General features: G+C 46.8%; 1 protein-coding gene across 11 annotated transcripts in view; it reads left to right on the top strand.

Annotated features, from left to right (window-relative positions):
* Positions 1-10,644: 10,644 nt before the first annotated feature.
* Positions 10,645-16,016, top strand: part of SP100 (SP100 nuclear antigen) — a 97,072-nt gene continuing 91,700 nt past the window's right edge. For 10 of the 11 annotated variants that reach the window (XM_054505963.2, XM_054505964.2, XM_054505966.2 and 7 more), the window contains exon 1: positions 10,646-10,806. In XM_054505963.2, the coding sequence (XP_054361938.2) occupies positions 10,775-10,806 (32 nt within the window). In that variant the 5' untranslated portion in view covers positions 10,646-10,774. Of the gene's footprint in view, positions 10,807-16,016 lie in introns of all 11 variants that reach the window. The other variant, XM_054505971.2, reaches the window with a different exon arrangement.

Raw genomic sequence — 16,016 nt, forward strand, 5'->3', positions numbered from 1 at the left:
GACTTTATCTCAGGCTCTGCTTCCAAGGAACCCAACTTTAGGTAACGGTCCCAGCAAACGGGCCTCAAGGATGGGGTTCTGGTGTTGGATCACGGCCTAGCCAGATGGTGACAAGCGGAATGTTGATAGTCCCTGGGGTGTTCTAACAGTGCCATTGCCAAAACGTTCACCTGTAGGAAACTGGATGAGCTATAGGGGAAGAGGCATACCAGCTGATATGATTGCCTAACATTTTACAAAAGGAGAAATAGTAACTCTAAAAACCATGGATTTTGATGGCTATTGCTAAGTGCCACTAATATGCTGAAAAGAGTAAATGACAGTCTGAAATCTGTTAATCACCACCTAAACAAAGAGATCCTCATACCTGCAGCTGGAAAGCAGACAATAAGGAAGGCCTTGCCTGAATTTTAAGAATGGCAGAACTTCGGGTGCCTGGGTGACTCAGTTGGTTAAGCGACTGCCTTTGGCTCAGGTCATGATCCTGGAGTCCCTGGATCGAGTCCCGCATCAGGCTCCCTGCTCGGCAGGGAGTCTGCTTCTCCCTCTGACCCTCCCCCCTCTCATGTGCTCTCTCTCATTCGCTCTCTCTCAAATAAATAAATAAAATCTTAAAAAAAAAAAAAAAAGAATGGCAGAACTTCAGAGAAGACTGAATTCTAAGCTCAGGATGGTCTCTGCTCAAGTTAGGGCACTAATAAAGAAGAGTGAAGCCCTGAACCTCAGAAAGGGACTCTCTAGGAAGATGTACATGAGAACTCTGAACTCCAGATACCCCTGAAGCCACTGGGCCTGCAGAAGAGAACTCCTGCCCCTACTTTGGACACAGACCTTACCACCCCACTTCTTGCCTGAATGAGGACCATGCAGAGTAGCCTCAGCTTGCCCTGACTGGGAATGTCCTGCGTGTGGCTGCTAGGTGAGGAGAGGGTTTCTAGTTTCTAGTACACTGTAGGACTGGCCAGCGTGTACCAGCAGGTGCTAGGGGATTGTGTCTGGGAGTGGATCCTAAATGAAGAAAGAGGAATATGAAACTGAAAAGAGGAGAACTGTTGATATAGGTGTACTCTCCTGTGCCATAGAACTTCATTAGCCTGGCAAGGGCCAAAGGTGATGGTTCTAATATGCTCCTGGGTGGCTCTTACAGGCTTGCTGTAAGCCAGGGTACACACTAGACAAAGCGGAAGTAGAGATACTGGACCTGTGGGGACAGATTATGAAAAGGGGGAATCTAAAAACCTATTGAAATTGGCATGGCTCTACTCTGTACCACTGGAAACCCCATCCTTCAGGTGACTGTTCCTCAGGAGGCCGCAGAGACACTAACTTAACAAGGTGATAATGAACTGCTGAGGAGATACCAGTATCCTTGAGATGCTCAGCAGGGGCCATCTTCTGTTGGTTGGAATAATGTAGTTATGTTTTACAGAACTGGATTCCCTAGTAGCAATGGAAATGGTTGAATAACAAAAGCAGGGGGCAGCATTTAACTGTCGGAGCAAGATGATGTAACTTCTGGAATGGACAGCAAGGTTAGAATGACAGCCAGGGGGCCTGGTCCACAGATGTCTCTGGAGATAGCTAATAGGACATGGTGTTCTTATAGGCAAGACAGATGGGCAGCCAACAAGGATATTGCTTCATATATACCATCAAAAGCAATTAAAAATAGATGAACAGAGAGCTGAGTTCAGCTGCCCCAATGAAAAGTAAAGATCCCTTGCCCAGTTTCCAGACCTGAGTCAATTCTTGGACCCAAAACCTGCTGATGGAAATGAGGATTGCAAATGTACAAGTAGTGATTTCTTCAGTTCTTCACCAAAAGAACCAATGGTCTTTTGTTCTAGAACTATATGTCAGAGAATGGAAACTACATAGATCTTTCAAAGATTGTTGAATACAGCATCTGGTTTGATGCTACTCTAGGGATGCAAAGCACCAGCATGGTCCTTGGTAGAGTGGAGTATATGGAAGTCAGGTAATATCCATGTCACAATGGGTCCACTCAATCCTCGGAGCCACCCCAGTTCCTGAGTGTATAATCAGGACGCACATGAGAGTTGGATGAACTGGTTCTTTAACCTATAAAATACCCTGTGAAATAATAATGACTGTCTTAAGAAAAGCCCAGTGGCAGGCCCTGGAACTGAAATTTCCATGGTGAAATAGTCAAAAGCAATATCATATTCCTGGGCTGGGGAATGACAGAGATTAGTGCCACCTGCAAAGACTTCGAGGCTATAGTGGTTGTATCCTCATTACCCTTCCATTTGGTCTGGCCTCTGCAGAAACTACTTGGTTCGTGGCTCCTAGACATGTAATCAAGGGGCACCTGGGTGGCTCAGTCAGTTAAACGTCTGACTCTTGATTTCGGCTCGGGTCATGATCTCAGGGTTGTGGGATTGAGCCCCGTGTCGGGCTCCGCACTCAGCGTGGAGTCTGCTTAAGATTCTCTCTCCCCCTCCCTCTGCCCCTCCCTTCCTGCTTGCACACGCTCTCTCTCTCTCTAAAAAAAAAAAAGAAAAGAAAAGAACTGTAATTAAGTTGTAGCACCGATTATAGTTGTTGTGGTATCCTCTTTAGAGCAGAGTGGCATGGCCCACCATGCAACTGTTAATATGGAAACTGTGCTTTTGAAATATCCAGTAGGAAACAGGATAAGAAGTAGTTCATGTTCACAGGGAGTGAACAGCAGTACACATTTAAAGTCTTGACCCAGGACCATATGAATTCTCCTGTTCTCTGTTACAATATAGCCTGAAGGGACCTAGTCTGCCTGGTCACTAAGATACAGTACATCAGTCGGCTATGTCAATGACTGTATTAATCAGGGCTCTCCAGAGAAACAGAATCAATCATTTTGGAAAGAGAACCATATATACATATATATATATATGGATTTATTATGTGGAACTGGCTTGTGTAATTATGGATGCAGAGAATCTCCACGATATGCCATCTGCGAGCCAGAGACCCAGTAAAGATGAGGTGTAATTCCTGCCCAAGTCTGAAGGCCTAAGAACCACAGGAACAGATAGTGTAAATCCCTGTCCAAGAGAGTAGAAAATCCAAAAGAGTAAGTAAAGTAAATCCAAGCTCAACTAAGCTGCCAGGCAGAAGATGATTTTTCCCTTTCCCTCTTTTTTGTTCTATCCAAGCCCTTAACAGTGTGGACGGTGCCCACCCACAATGGGGAGGTCAGTCGATTTTATTGAGTCCACTGATTAAAATGCTGATCTCATCCAGAAACATCCTCAATGACATACCCAGAAATAATGTTTAAACAGGGCATCCCATGGTCCAATCAAGTTGACACATAAAATGAACTATCACAATGACAGTATGTTAATTAGGTCTGAGGAGCAGGAAGTGTTGAGTGTTCTGAAAGCCTTGTTGAGTCACACATACTCCAAGTGGTGAGAGATAAGCCCTACTAAGAATTCAGATACATGCCATATAGGTAAGATTTTAGAGGTTCAATGGTGAGAAGCATATCAAGATATCCCCTCCAAAGCTCCAAGCTATTATACCTTGCATCTTCTACCACTAAGAAGCACAATGCTTGATAGTCTTCTCCAGGTAAGGAGAATAACCATGCTTGCCAATTAGATGAAAATTATTCTAGGCTTTGAAATGGGGCATGGTGTGTGGGGGGGTAGTAGCAGCTGGGAGGGGGCAATGGTTATACCATCTTAATAATAAAATGTGTTCTAATCAATATTTTTCACCTAATAGTATATAATGAGTACTGTTACATGTCAGTAAATATGATTCTATATCATCCCTGTCATAACTTTTATTTTTCATTAAGCCTCAATTGCAGTTGGCTCTTACTGATTATTCTTGGTGTTGTGAACGGTGCTAATTTTTTTTTTTTAAGATTTTATTTATTCATTTGAGAGAGAGAGAATGAGAGACAGAGAGCATGAGAGGGAAGAGGGTCAGAGGGAGAAGCAGACTCCCCGCCGAGCAGGGAGCCCGATGCGGGACTCGATCCCGGGACTCCAGGATCACGACCTGAGCTGAAGGCAGTCGCTTAACCAACTGAGCCACCCAGGCGCCCGAATGGTGCTAATTTGTAATGAGAGACTGCAGAGCCTAGTGTTTGAGAACACAGACCATGTTCTCCAAGCCAGCATAGGAGGTGGAATCCCAGCTCCTCATTCGCAGCTGTGCATCCCTGGGCGCGTGACTTGCCCCCCCACCCCTTGCACTGATTCCATCTGTAAAATGGAGAAACTAGTACGTAGCTCACTGGATCATGAGGATTAATGAGTTAATATTTGCTGTGCTCTTCGGAAGTGCCTGGTCCTGAAAATAGTAAGTAAATAACTCACAAACATCCTTGTATCAGTTAGGGCTCTTTGCCAGCCAGACTAGCTTTACGTAGGTTAAACAAAAAGACACTCTTTGAACAGAAGCCCAGTGGCTCATGAAAGGGAAGGAAGGCTGGGCGCAGAGCCTGCAAATGGTCCCAGAACTGGGCTGGGCAGCAGGGGCCCAGCAGCTCCAGGAATTGAGCTCCAGGAACAACTCTGCCATCTTGTCAAGGAGCCACCACAGAATCAATGTTTTACATCTTATTTTTATTATTTTTTTTTTTAAAAACTCCGTAGCAAACTTCTCTTGCAAGTCCAACTCCCAGAAGCATCTGGCTGGTCTGGCTGGCTCGGGGACCCGGTATTGATCAGCAGTTCCTCTGCTCCTACATGTGAAGTGGAAATGTCGTCTACCCAGAGGAAACTGGGTGCTATTAGGAAAGTGGGGAAGAGACTGGATGGTCAAGGAGATGAGGTCTGACCCACGGATGCTCTGTGGCAGGCCCTGGTGTCTAAGAGGGTGGGGCAGTGCCTGGCTGGTCAGAGCACCCAAGGTTCCCGAACCAAATGGAGCAGGTTGATTGAGGTCCCACTGTCCCGTGCTGTGGAGAAAAGGCTGAGTTGGTCTTCATGCTTGAAGGGAGGGTGTCTACTCCCCTCTCCTCCAGGACAGCCAAGGGCAACGAAGGGCACTAAGCCTGTCACGCCATCAGTCTGGTTTACCTGGACTCAGTTGTGGGCTGTTTGCTGAGATGCTGGGGAGCTCGGCCGTGACCTTACAGGGGGCGGTGTGCCTGTGTCCCTGGGATCTGTAGGAGGACCTGGTGCTCCTGAGGTCCTGAGTCTCTAGGTAAGGACCCCTCAGCCTGAGCCTCCCAGGGCAGCTCCGCTGGGCTCACCCCCTGCTCTGCGGGGCTGAGAGGAGACAGGGGGTTCTCCAGCTCTATGTAAACCGGGTGGGGAGGCTTCGGGAGGCCAGAGATCAGGGCCCAGGGACTGAACCGCCTGGCTGGGTTTCCTATCAGGCCAAACACTCACTCATACACACCGAGTCAGGGGCTCTTTCTTTCCTAGTTTGCGGATAGGGAGTTAGCGCTGGAGACAAGCAGAGGGAGGGCTGAGGCCCGGATTCCTCGGAAAGACAAGGCTGCATAAGTAAGTCCTTTGAAACAAAAACCAGATTCCTCCTTTAACAAAGAAAAAATAGTCTTAGGCTTCTCGTCAACAATTTCTCTGTCTTATCTGTATAGGTCTGTAAGTCTTAACTCCAGCTGAAATTCTAGAATAATCCATGTTTTTTCCCCAGGCATAGTAGCATTTGCTCTGTCATTTTGTTTACTGAACAAGCCTACCCTAAGTAGGGGAGCATTTGTGTTCCCGTGGGCGTAGGAGAACACAATGTGCACAGGGCTGGCTGTGTGTCTCAACAAGGGGTGCTTTCTGTTTGATATCCTGCACACTCACCTCTCTCTCCCTGGGGTGGGCAGGGGGTTAGGGGGCACTGGAACCATTGGCGTCTCCAGAAGCACGGCCAGTCTGCTGCTTAGGACTGAGGATGAAGCGGTCTGCTTTAGACCTGCAGGCCTGAGTTCCTCACCAACCAACCTCTTGTGGAAAACAGCTAGAAACTCTGGACAGGAGTTAAAGAACAATCGCCCGAGGCCTCTGATAAGTAAACCAAAGCAGGCCAACTTTAGAGGCAAGTCAAAACTCAAGAGGAAACAGCCGATGCAAGACGTTTACTGTTTATTACAGTCTTGCATGGGGTGGCCAAAACCCTGGTAGAAAGCCCACCCTCCCTCTGGTCAGCAAAGCCAGGGAAGAAGCCCAGGGCCACTAAGCTTTCTGGGTAGCGAGGGGGAAATGCTAGAAAGGAGAAAGTCACAGAGAGGAACCCCAAATTCTGTGTCTAAACCCTCTCCACCTCGCTGGCTGATGCCCGGGACCAAGTGAAAGCAGGCTGAACTAGTCTGAGCTGTACCCGATGAGGAGGCAGGGCGTGAAGTCTGAGCCTGGCCTTGTGAGTGACCTGCTACGACAAGTGGAGCACATTCTAATTCCAGCAACAGGTGCCAATTAGCTGCCTATTTAGTAAATCTAGATCCAGCCTGGACACAGGGTGTTCGGAACAATAATCAGATACTTATCATACCTTCAACTGGCATTGCTGCTCAGAACCACGGGTCTGAGATTTTTCATCTGCCCTGAAACCACTTATTCCTCCATTCCATCAAATCTAGGACTTTTCTCTCCCCTAATCTTCCTTCAAGGTTTCCCCTGAACCCCATGGTGTGTGGGACAGAGAGAGTCTACACTGGTTCATACCAAACAATGCACTCTAAGTTCCTATAGTGGTAAGGTCAACTGTACCCCCACTGGAAACAAGAGTGGGAAGCGTTCAGGGGAGGGTTGGCCCTGAGCTGAGACACTTGTCTTATGTCTTCTGCCAGAGCTGCTGGGGAGGCAGGGAGGACCACACTCTACCCCACCACCTCCAAGGGCCCATCTATGGTTGCCTGTGTTTAGATGGGGAGGAAGACGCAGGACCCCAGCCTTGAGGTCTCAGGAGCACAAGCCTTAGCTGCAAAATGACGTGTCCCCAGCTTCTGGCTTGTCTGGTGTCTGTGGCCACTTACCAGGGTCTCTGAGAACAGTGACAGCCCATGGCAGATACTCTCTGCACGCCCTTGGACATGTCCACTCTTCGAAGTTCTTGCAAAATCTTGTGTCACTGCCTGTGGCCTGAAGTGTCCTTTACTTTGCGACTATTCAGGAAATACAATAGTCCCTGGGTTCCTACAATGTACCTTTGTCTGATGGCAAGTGGTAAATCGAGGCCCAACCTACTCAAGCTCCCTAGGGAGCAAGGACACAATTTCCAATACTGGGTTCTTGCAGGCACAGCCCAAAAAAGCCATTATTTTCTTCACATCTTGGCCTGGGATCCAGGCTCTTGGATATATGTGAGCCCCTCACTCACCCTGACTCCACATTCAGGAGGCTAAAGTCCCCCCTCCAACACCTTGAGTTGTTCATAGGAGGGAGTGCCATGGACTATAGATGGAATGCCCAGAAAAGGCAGGGTGGGGTCACCTTTCTCTATGGAGGGGAGGGTGTCACCTACAAGACTGAGCCCACTGGCCATTCTCAAATGACAGGAGAAGTTGCAGAAATGGCATCCGACCTCCAGGGAACTTTCCCTGTATTCCCTTTATGCCCCAGGGTAATGGGCCAGAGTCAAATGAGAGAGGTGAGGTTTCAACTTCAGTGTCATCATCTTGAGAAATCAGTACAGCTCTGCTGGTTGTGGTCTTGCCCATGAACTACTGGACCAGGACACCAGGGAGGCCACCTGCTGCTGACAAACTGTGCAGTTTTGCAACCTATCTGCTGCTGACAAACCTCATTCTAAGGTGAGACATGGAATGGCCCACAGAGCCGGGTGGAGAGCTTCAGGGCCACACCTCTGTGTTCCCGGGGCCACTTGATGACCTGGCCAGACCCTCGTGGTCCTTGTGTAAAAGTGTGCTGGGTCCTCCCGGGTGCCAGCCCATTTCACGAGCACGGTACTTGTGCATGTGGGAAACACGGGCCCCAGGTAGGACTTGGCCCTGGGGGAGAGCTCATTAGACTCTAGTTGGGTTTCCCCTGGGCCAGGACCGTTAAGCTGAGGGTTTGCGTAGGCCAACCTCATCCTCTGCGCGGGACTTTCTCAGCCCCAGGCACCGGTGCCCTGGGAGTGCCCAAGGTCTCCCCAGCCACACCCACTTCTAGACAGAGCTCCTGTTGGTAAGGCGGCCTCCCTTCCCTTCACCTCCGGATGATGGTCAGCAGGTGTGGACTTCTCTGTCCAGGCCAGAAGCTTGTCTGTGTGTGTGCCAACTGCCAAATATTAAAATCATCTCAGAACCAAGTCCTTAAATTGGTTAACCTTCATGTAGAAAGAAAGAATGGCGCTCCTACGTCTAGTTTCGAGGGGTTAAATAGTTACAAGAAGGATTTTCGGTTTCAGTTTCTCTGAAGAGGCAACGGAAACCAGTTCTAAGGAGACTGCAATACTGAGCAGGATCACTAGAGGGGAGGGCAGGCCTTCAGAAAGTGGCCCAGACGGCTTTCTCAAGTTGCCCGGAGGTTCTCTCCATCACGTCACTCCCCACAACTTGCACCCCTTAACCTCTCCCCAGAGGCCTCTTCCCAGCCCCCTCTCCAAGGAGTCACTCTCTTCCCTCCCACTTCACCCCCAGCAATCCCTCTGGCTTTGTACAAACTTTGCCGTGACAGGAGTCTGCAGCTCGGCCACCACCTGGACAGTCGCTGAGATTCTGCTCCGCCCCCATCTCAGCCCCTCAACACTGAAATATTGCCACCAAATGCCCACAGGATCCGTACGGGACAACTGTATTATGACCATGCAATTGCAAGAGGGTAGGACTCCCAGCCTCTTTACCCATCTGGGGCACAGGTAGATGAGAACTCGTGGAAAGAGATATGCACCCAGATGCTGGACCCAATTCGGGGTGTTATTGGGCCCCTCCGAAGGGCATCCCTTTCCCTCACCCCAGTTCCAAACCAGCGGACAGATCAGTATAAAAGCGAAACAGATGGGATTCAAAATACCAGCTTTCTTCCTGATACAAGCTACATTGGGAGTCATGGCTTAGTATGTAGCAAAAAGAGATCCCTCAAACCGAACCCCCCAATTGAGCTTATCCACACAGCCTCAGGCTGCTCCAATCAATCATACACACCCCCAGCCTCCCATAGCCCCCTAAGCTCCTGTCCCTGCGTGCTTGACCTTGGAAAAGCCACAGAGCCCTGGCCTCCCCAGGTGCCATGAGCCCAGAAGACCCAACAAGGAGCAGGCTCACCCCTTCCACCAGAGAGTCTCCCCAGAAAGGAGGGAAGGGCAGGAGGTCCAGGTGAGTCCCACCGATGGACTTCCGGGGACATTGGGGCAGGGCCCAAGGGCTCCCACTCACGTCCAGGCGCCGGCTCCCCCTCCATTTCCACATCCACGGAGGTACCAAGGCTGTTACCCCTTGCCCCAGTGGCCACTGTCCCTGTTGCTGCACATCTTCCCGCCCTGGAGTTCCTCTATTGGTCTCTATTCCAGGTGCCCTAAGCACACCCACCGAAGAGCTGGCAGGTGTATGCCAACCCCCAGCACGGCGGTGGCCTTGGGTCAGCCCGCTGCCCAGGGACAGAGAAGGAGAGGGACAAGGGACACTAGGAAAGGCTGGTGTCATCTGTGTCCCGTGGAGGCCAGAAGTGGAGGATAGCTGTGCCCAGCAGTGGCTCAGCTTACTTGGCCTTCCACCCCTGCGAGGGAGGGAGGGAGAGAGAGAGGGGCAGAGAGACCCAGGCGAGTGCAGCGCCTCGTGTAGACACCTGGCCCATGGGTAGAGAAGTCCTTGTCAGCATCCTGGAATCCCCGCCAGACTGCCATTCGCTTCTTTGGGGGAAAGACAGAATATCCATGGAAACAGGGATGGAAACCTCCTTCCCCTGTAGTTTCAAATGTCATGAAGTTTTCTGGGTCACTTCTCAGGCTCAGATCCGAAGGAGAAATCTGTGGACAGACAGGACTCCGAGGCGGAGGGTCACGCTCCCCGCGGGGCTCACCTCCCCATGTGCGCCCAGGTCCTGTCGGTTCCAGCCTCCCTTTCCATCCAAGGGAAGCCTACGCTGCTCAGCCTTCCAGTGACTGCTTTTCGGGTGTCGCAGGGCTGCAGTGGGGAAGCAGCCCTGCAGTCAGGGCACCTGCAACCCAGGCACCCGAGATGTTAACCAGCGTCACTGCCTTGGCTGTGGCCTTGCAGATTTCTCTCTTACCTCTGGCGGATTCCCAGGAACACTAAGCCCATTTCCCCCGGTTTATGATGCTGAGCATTCGGGCTCTCTCCAGCCCTGTGTCCCCACGCTGGGACCTTGCTGGATCCAGGCTCTCCCACAGGAAGGAAGAAGATGGGAAGTTTCTGTCTTTCCCTCTTTCGCCGCCTCCCCCAGCCATGTCGGCTAGGGGAAGGGGCAAACACGGAGGTCCCCCCTGCCCACCCCATTACACTCAGAAACCCTCTTAGACCGAAGGGCAGGAAGCGCTTGAGGACACAAAGATGTTTCTGTGTCTTTGCGCCAACAAGTGAACCCCTGGGGCCTGGCCTGGCTCCTCCGGCCCTCATAGTCCCTCCTCGGCCTCCATTCCTGCTGTTACATGTCTTGGGGCCTGAGAACCCTCGTGGAGCTGCAGGAGAGAAACAATGCCCAACAATTCAGAGATACTTTCACTTCTCTTTTCCCCATTTGGGCGGAGCTCCGTGTGTGAGGCAATTCACAAACTTCCTGCTCTGGGCTCGGCAGCCACCCTGAACCAGGCCACCTCAACGGAGGGTTCGGAGGCCACATTTGAGGCCCAGGCAGGGCCCAGGGGGGGCCCAGGGGGGGCCCGGAGTGGGAAGATGGCCGATGGAAGCAGCGACCTCAGCACCAGGTCAGTCTTGATCTCCTTCCCTCTCACCCCTGTCTCTCTGTCTTTCTAAAGACTGAAGTTGAGACACTAAACTAAATTTCTACTTTAGACCCGGTTTGCAAGAATGCCGGCTTGCCATATACGAAAGGGCAGGGAGAGCTAATGAGGAAATCAGGTGTTCATCCAGCCTGCCACCACACACAGGACCTTCTTGTTTTGCAACCCTGCTCAGCTGGAGGCCTGTCTGAAGTCCCGGCCCTTTATGAGGCTTGCGACAGGGATTTGTTGTCTCCTTGTGACCTCTGAACCTTCTCCTTTCCCTCCCGCCTCCTCTCCCTTCATGAGTCAGTGCAAAGAAAAATATACAATTCAGGGTCAACACCTGACTTAGGCTCAAACACGAGGTGCCGTGGTCTCACATCTGTCCTGTGAACAGGCCTCCATCAGGCCCTGCTCCTCTCTGGCTGGGGGGCCAGGTTCTTCCTCGTCATCTTGACTGAGGAAGTAAAAGGAAGAGAACCAAAGAGTAGTGCAGGCTCAGGGGTTTTATCTTGACTATAATTTTCTGTTCTGGAATGGGTTATGTCTCTGACCCCTCAAAAAAGGGGGGGGTGGAAATCCTATCTTTTTCTCTACTAATAGGTCAGAAATAATATTACTTAATATTTTAATCAATTTATTGTTTAATACAAAAGAAATGCATTATACATTCTTGTTCATAAATTTTTAAACAAAATGGAAGTATGTCAAGGGAAAGAGCCCTGTTTATCACCTATCCCACAGCAGCTTCCAGTCAGGGTCCTATTAAGAATTTCCAGCTTAGCCTTTCAGATCTTATTCTATGCATTTCTATGTATGGGTTCGTTACCTAAACATGCACTTTGTGCCTTGTTTTTTTAATAAATGGGATTATATTGTACATGCTGTTCTGCATTTTTCATTTTCTCTTATTTTGATAGTGAAAATCCTAGAGATCACCTTAATATAGATCTACTTCATTCTTTTTAAGAGCTACATGCTATTCCATAGAATCGATATACCGTAATTTTTAAACCATCCCTCCAGCCCCCATTGATGGACATTTAGGTTATATTCAGTTGTTCGCTTTACCAACAAGCTATGATAAGAATCATCTATTTCCTTATACTTTTGCACATTTAAAAGTATTTGTCTCATGTCAACAACCAAAAAAGTGGAATCATGGAGGCAGCGGTTACTAATATTTACTTGTTTATACATCCTGCCAGCTTGTCAAAGTAGCTGAACCAATATATTCTCTTAACAATATCAAATGAGATAAACCATCTCCCCACACCCAAACTTTGCAAAGGTGGTGGATAAAGAGTTGCATCTTGTTTTAATGTGCATTTTCCTGATTCCATGGGAGGTTGGACAGTATTTATTGGCCATTTGCCTCTTCTATGAATTGCTGGTTTATTTATTGCCAGTGTTACTCAGTTGACATGATTGTCGTTTCTTTAATGAGAGGGGAGAATTTGCTAAATATTCTGAAAGTTATACTCTCCTTGTCTCTGAAATTTGTTTATGGTGACTTGATCTTATTAAGGCTTAAAATTTACAGTGTAGGCTTATTATAGTATTGATTTTATAAGCTAGATGCACCCTCTGTTGTTATAAATAATTAATGTGACGTGGAAAATTTACTGGTGAATTCCATACACGATGTTCAGCCACAGCTCTTGAGCTCTTAAGATGGCAGATTCAAGTCTACCTTCACAGCAAGCCAATTTCCTTCTCTTACATCTCAAAAAATGTTTTCTCTCTCAATTGTGGGGCAAAGTTGTGCTTCCTTTGAAGCAACGTTAGCCTTCACAGCTTTTATCTGCTCCCTGAATATTCCTCTCTTTTGCTTTTTTACTTTCTGCTCAGAATGATTGTCTCATACTTTTCTTCCATGACAATTATTTAATTTTTAGTAATTCTTGCATTTCTTGTTATTTCTATTTTTTTAAGTTGATTGTGTTTATTTGGGGGGATCTTAATTTGTTTCTACAGCTCCACTGTAAGCCACATTGTTTGTGTGTGTGTGTGTGTGTTTACCATCCCATCTTCAGGCTCTTGCTGTATTTATTGAGGTTTTTGTGTGATTGTACGTGCTTTGGGGAGGTTTTCTGCATCCTCCGGGTTATTCTTCCAGGTTGATTCTGTCTGCAGTTTGGTTTCTGTGCTGCTTTACTGGCTTTTTCACGTGCCCATGGTGGTTTTATATTCCGTTTCACTCGTGATGGACCCCCAACCTCCACTCTACACAGGCTTACTCTGGGCGAATGATTTCTTTCCCCGAAATGTCCAGTCTTATTGGAGACTGAATTTCTTCCCATCTGATCTACAGTTTGAGGGCTCTAGGTTTATTCTTACCCATTTTTCCTGAGGAAACTTTAATTAGTTAAACCATCCCTTTCCCCCTGATCTGTGCTAACCCAGTGGTCATGTATGCAGGACCTGTTTCTCGAGCTCTCTCCTCCACTGTTGGCTGTGCGAGCCCCTCCTTAAGCCCCGCACATCATGCTGTGACAGGGACCACGGCTTCAGATGAACTTTTGATATCTGTTGAAGTAAATCTTTTCTTCTCTCCTCCCAAAGTGGCTTGGCCCTTTGCATCTCCAAACTGGCTTGTCAACATCCTGCCACGAATTTGTTTAGGATGGCATTGAATCTATAAATCAATTTGAAGAGAATTGATATCTTTATAACATTGTGTCTTCTATCTCATTACTATGGTATATTAATAATTAAAAAATATTTTCTAGTAAAATTTATATTTCTCTACCTAGAGGTCTTACACTTCTTCTGCTAGATTTATTCATAGATACTTGATATCTTTATGCTATCAAATCTACATAATTTAAAATCGATTTTCTAGCTGCTTGTTACTAAGATAAAAAATAAAGGGAAACGTTGCCAAACTCTTGAATTCTAAGGACTTCTATGGAGATATATATGTATATATGTGGATTTACATGGATACATAATGTCAGTTTTATTTCTTCTGATCTAATCCTTCTACTTATTATTCCTTTTTCTTGCCTTACTGCGTGGGCAAGGACTTTGCATATGGTGAACATGAGTACTGATAGTAATGATTCTGTCTTGATCCTAACCCCAAAGGGAAAGTTTTTATCACTGCACAATTATGGGTGATGTTTGCCCTAGATTTCTTTTATGAAAAGGCTTTATAAAAGACTTAACAGATTAAAGAAGTTTTATATTGGCATCTGATACTTTCAACATGGGAGGTGTTTGTGGCCCTGTTTTCTGTTATTTCTGCCTGTTCTCACTCACACATTTTTTAAACAAACTTTTAATTTTGGAATAATTTTATATTTACAAAGAAATTGCAGAGACAGTACAGATTCATTTCCTGTGACATTATCCCTCTGACATGACTGTGGTACATTCTTCAAAACTGAAAAACCAATATTGGTAACATCACTGTGCATTAAACCCTGGACTTTTTTTTCAATTTCATCAGTTTTTCCATTAATACACATTTTCCATTAATACACATTAATATACTGTTCCACAATCCAATCCAGGACTCCACTTTGCATCTAGCCATCCTGTCACTTATTCACTTCTGATGTGTGACAGTTTCTCAGTCTCTCCTTGTCTTTCATGACCTTGACAGTTTGAAAAGTAGTGGTCAGGCATTTTGTAGACTGCTTTTTAACTTGCATTCATCTTGATGGTTTTCTCATGATTAGCCTGGGCTTACAGGTTTTACGAGAGCGTACCAAGGAGGTGAAGTGCACAGAGGGTGTATCTAGCTTTTTAATTTAACAATAAAAAATATTGTTAAGCCAATCTCCTCCTCACATCACATCAGGGGATATATGCCAACCTGACTTATCACCAGGGAAGTTGACCTTGATCATTTCATGAAGGTGGTGTTTGCCAGGCTCCTCCACTATAAATTTACCATTTTCCCCTTTCCAAAAAGAAAAGGGAAACATTCTCTTCTGTTCACAAAGATTGTTTTGCTTGGTATCTTTGTGTACTAGCATTGTATTGGGAAAATTACTTTTAGGTAAAATCGAGGACTGCAATGAAGGTACGACTCTGGAAAGAGTTTTGGTTTGCTGCATCCAGGTACCTCCGGGAACGCTTTAACACAAGTCAGGGTCTGAGAGTACCTCGGGGGAAGCCAGGTGGTTCCAAGACCAGAGCTGCCCCCTCCACTCCATTCTCACTGGGAAGATGTCTGGGGGTGGCTGGGACTCCGGCTGGACCCTCCACCTCGTGTGGACTCCAGACTTCATTTCTGTCCCCCTCACCCTTTAAAGTTGTCAAACCCGATGTTCTGATTCCCTAGGATCAACAAATGCCTCAAGTCAAAAGTGGTTCTGTGTTTGCTTGTCTCTCTGGTTTCTCCTTTCACCTTTACCTTTGCCTGGTTTCATCTCTTCAGTAACATTTTTAAATGCTTTTTAAAGCTGTCTTGCTTATGAGAGTTGGGAGAGATTGGGGTTTTTGAATCCTGCCCCACCACACCAGGAATTTATAGTCATGGATTGACTAGTTGATTAGCTGTCAGTTTTCAAAGTTTATTGCTTGAGGTTTGGTCGTGGTTCATGAATTTTTTTCTCTGAATGCTTTTAAGATTTTTCTCTTAGCATTTATACTGTAATAAGTCTAGATTTGTTTGTTTCTTAAAATTTTTAAATTTTTTGTTTTTGTTTTGTGTTTATCCTTTTGGGGTTTCTAGACTCTTGAATTTGCGAGTTGATGTCTTTTGTTTTTTTGTTTATTGGGTTCTGTTTTTTTGGTTTTTGTTTTAATTGAAGTATAGTTGGTATATAATATTATATTAGTTTCAGGTGTACAACATAGTGATTTGACATGTATATATGTTATGAAACGATCACCACAGTAAGTTTAGTTACCATCTGTCACCATACAAAATTCTTAAAATAGGGCGCCTGGGTGGCTCAGTCGTTAAGTGTCTGCCTTCGGCTCAGGTCATGATCCCAGGGTCCTGGGATCGAGTCCCACATCAGGTTCCCTCCTCTCCCACTCCTGGGGCTTGTGTTCCTGCTCTCACTATCTCTGTCTCTGTCAAATAAATAAATAAAATCTTAAAAAAAAATTCTTAAAATATTATTGACTATATTCTCTGTGCTGTACTTTACATTCCCTTGACTTACTCATTTTATAACTGGAAGTTTGTACCTCTTAATCCCTTTCACCGTTTTTACCCATTCTCCCACCTA

This window comes from Mirounga angustirostris, unplaced genomic scaffold (assembly GCF_029215605.1).
Source record: "Mirounga angustirostris isolate CCGP_5_RB_7025 unplaced genomic scaffold, mMirAng1.0.hap1 SCAF_3, whole genome shotgun sequence".
In the NCBI taxonomy this organism is placed as follows: Eukaryota; Metazoa; Chordata; class Mammalia; order Carnivora; family Phocidae; genus Mirounga; species Mirounga angustirostris.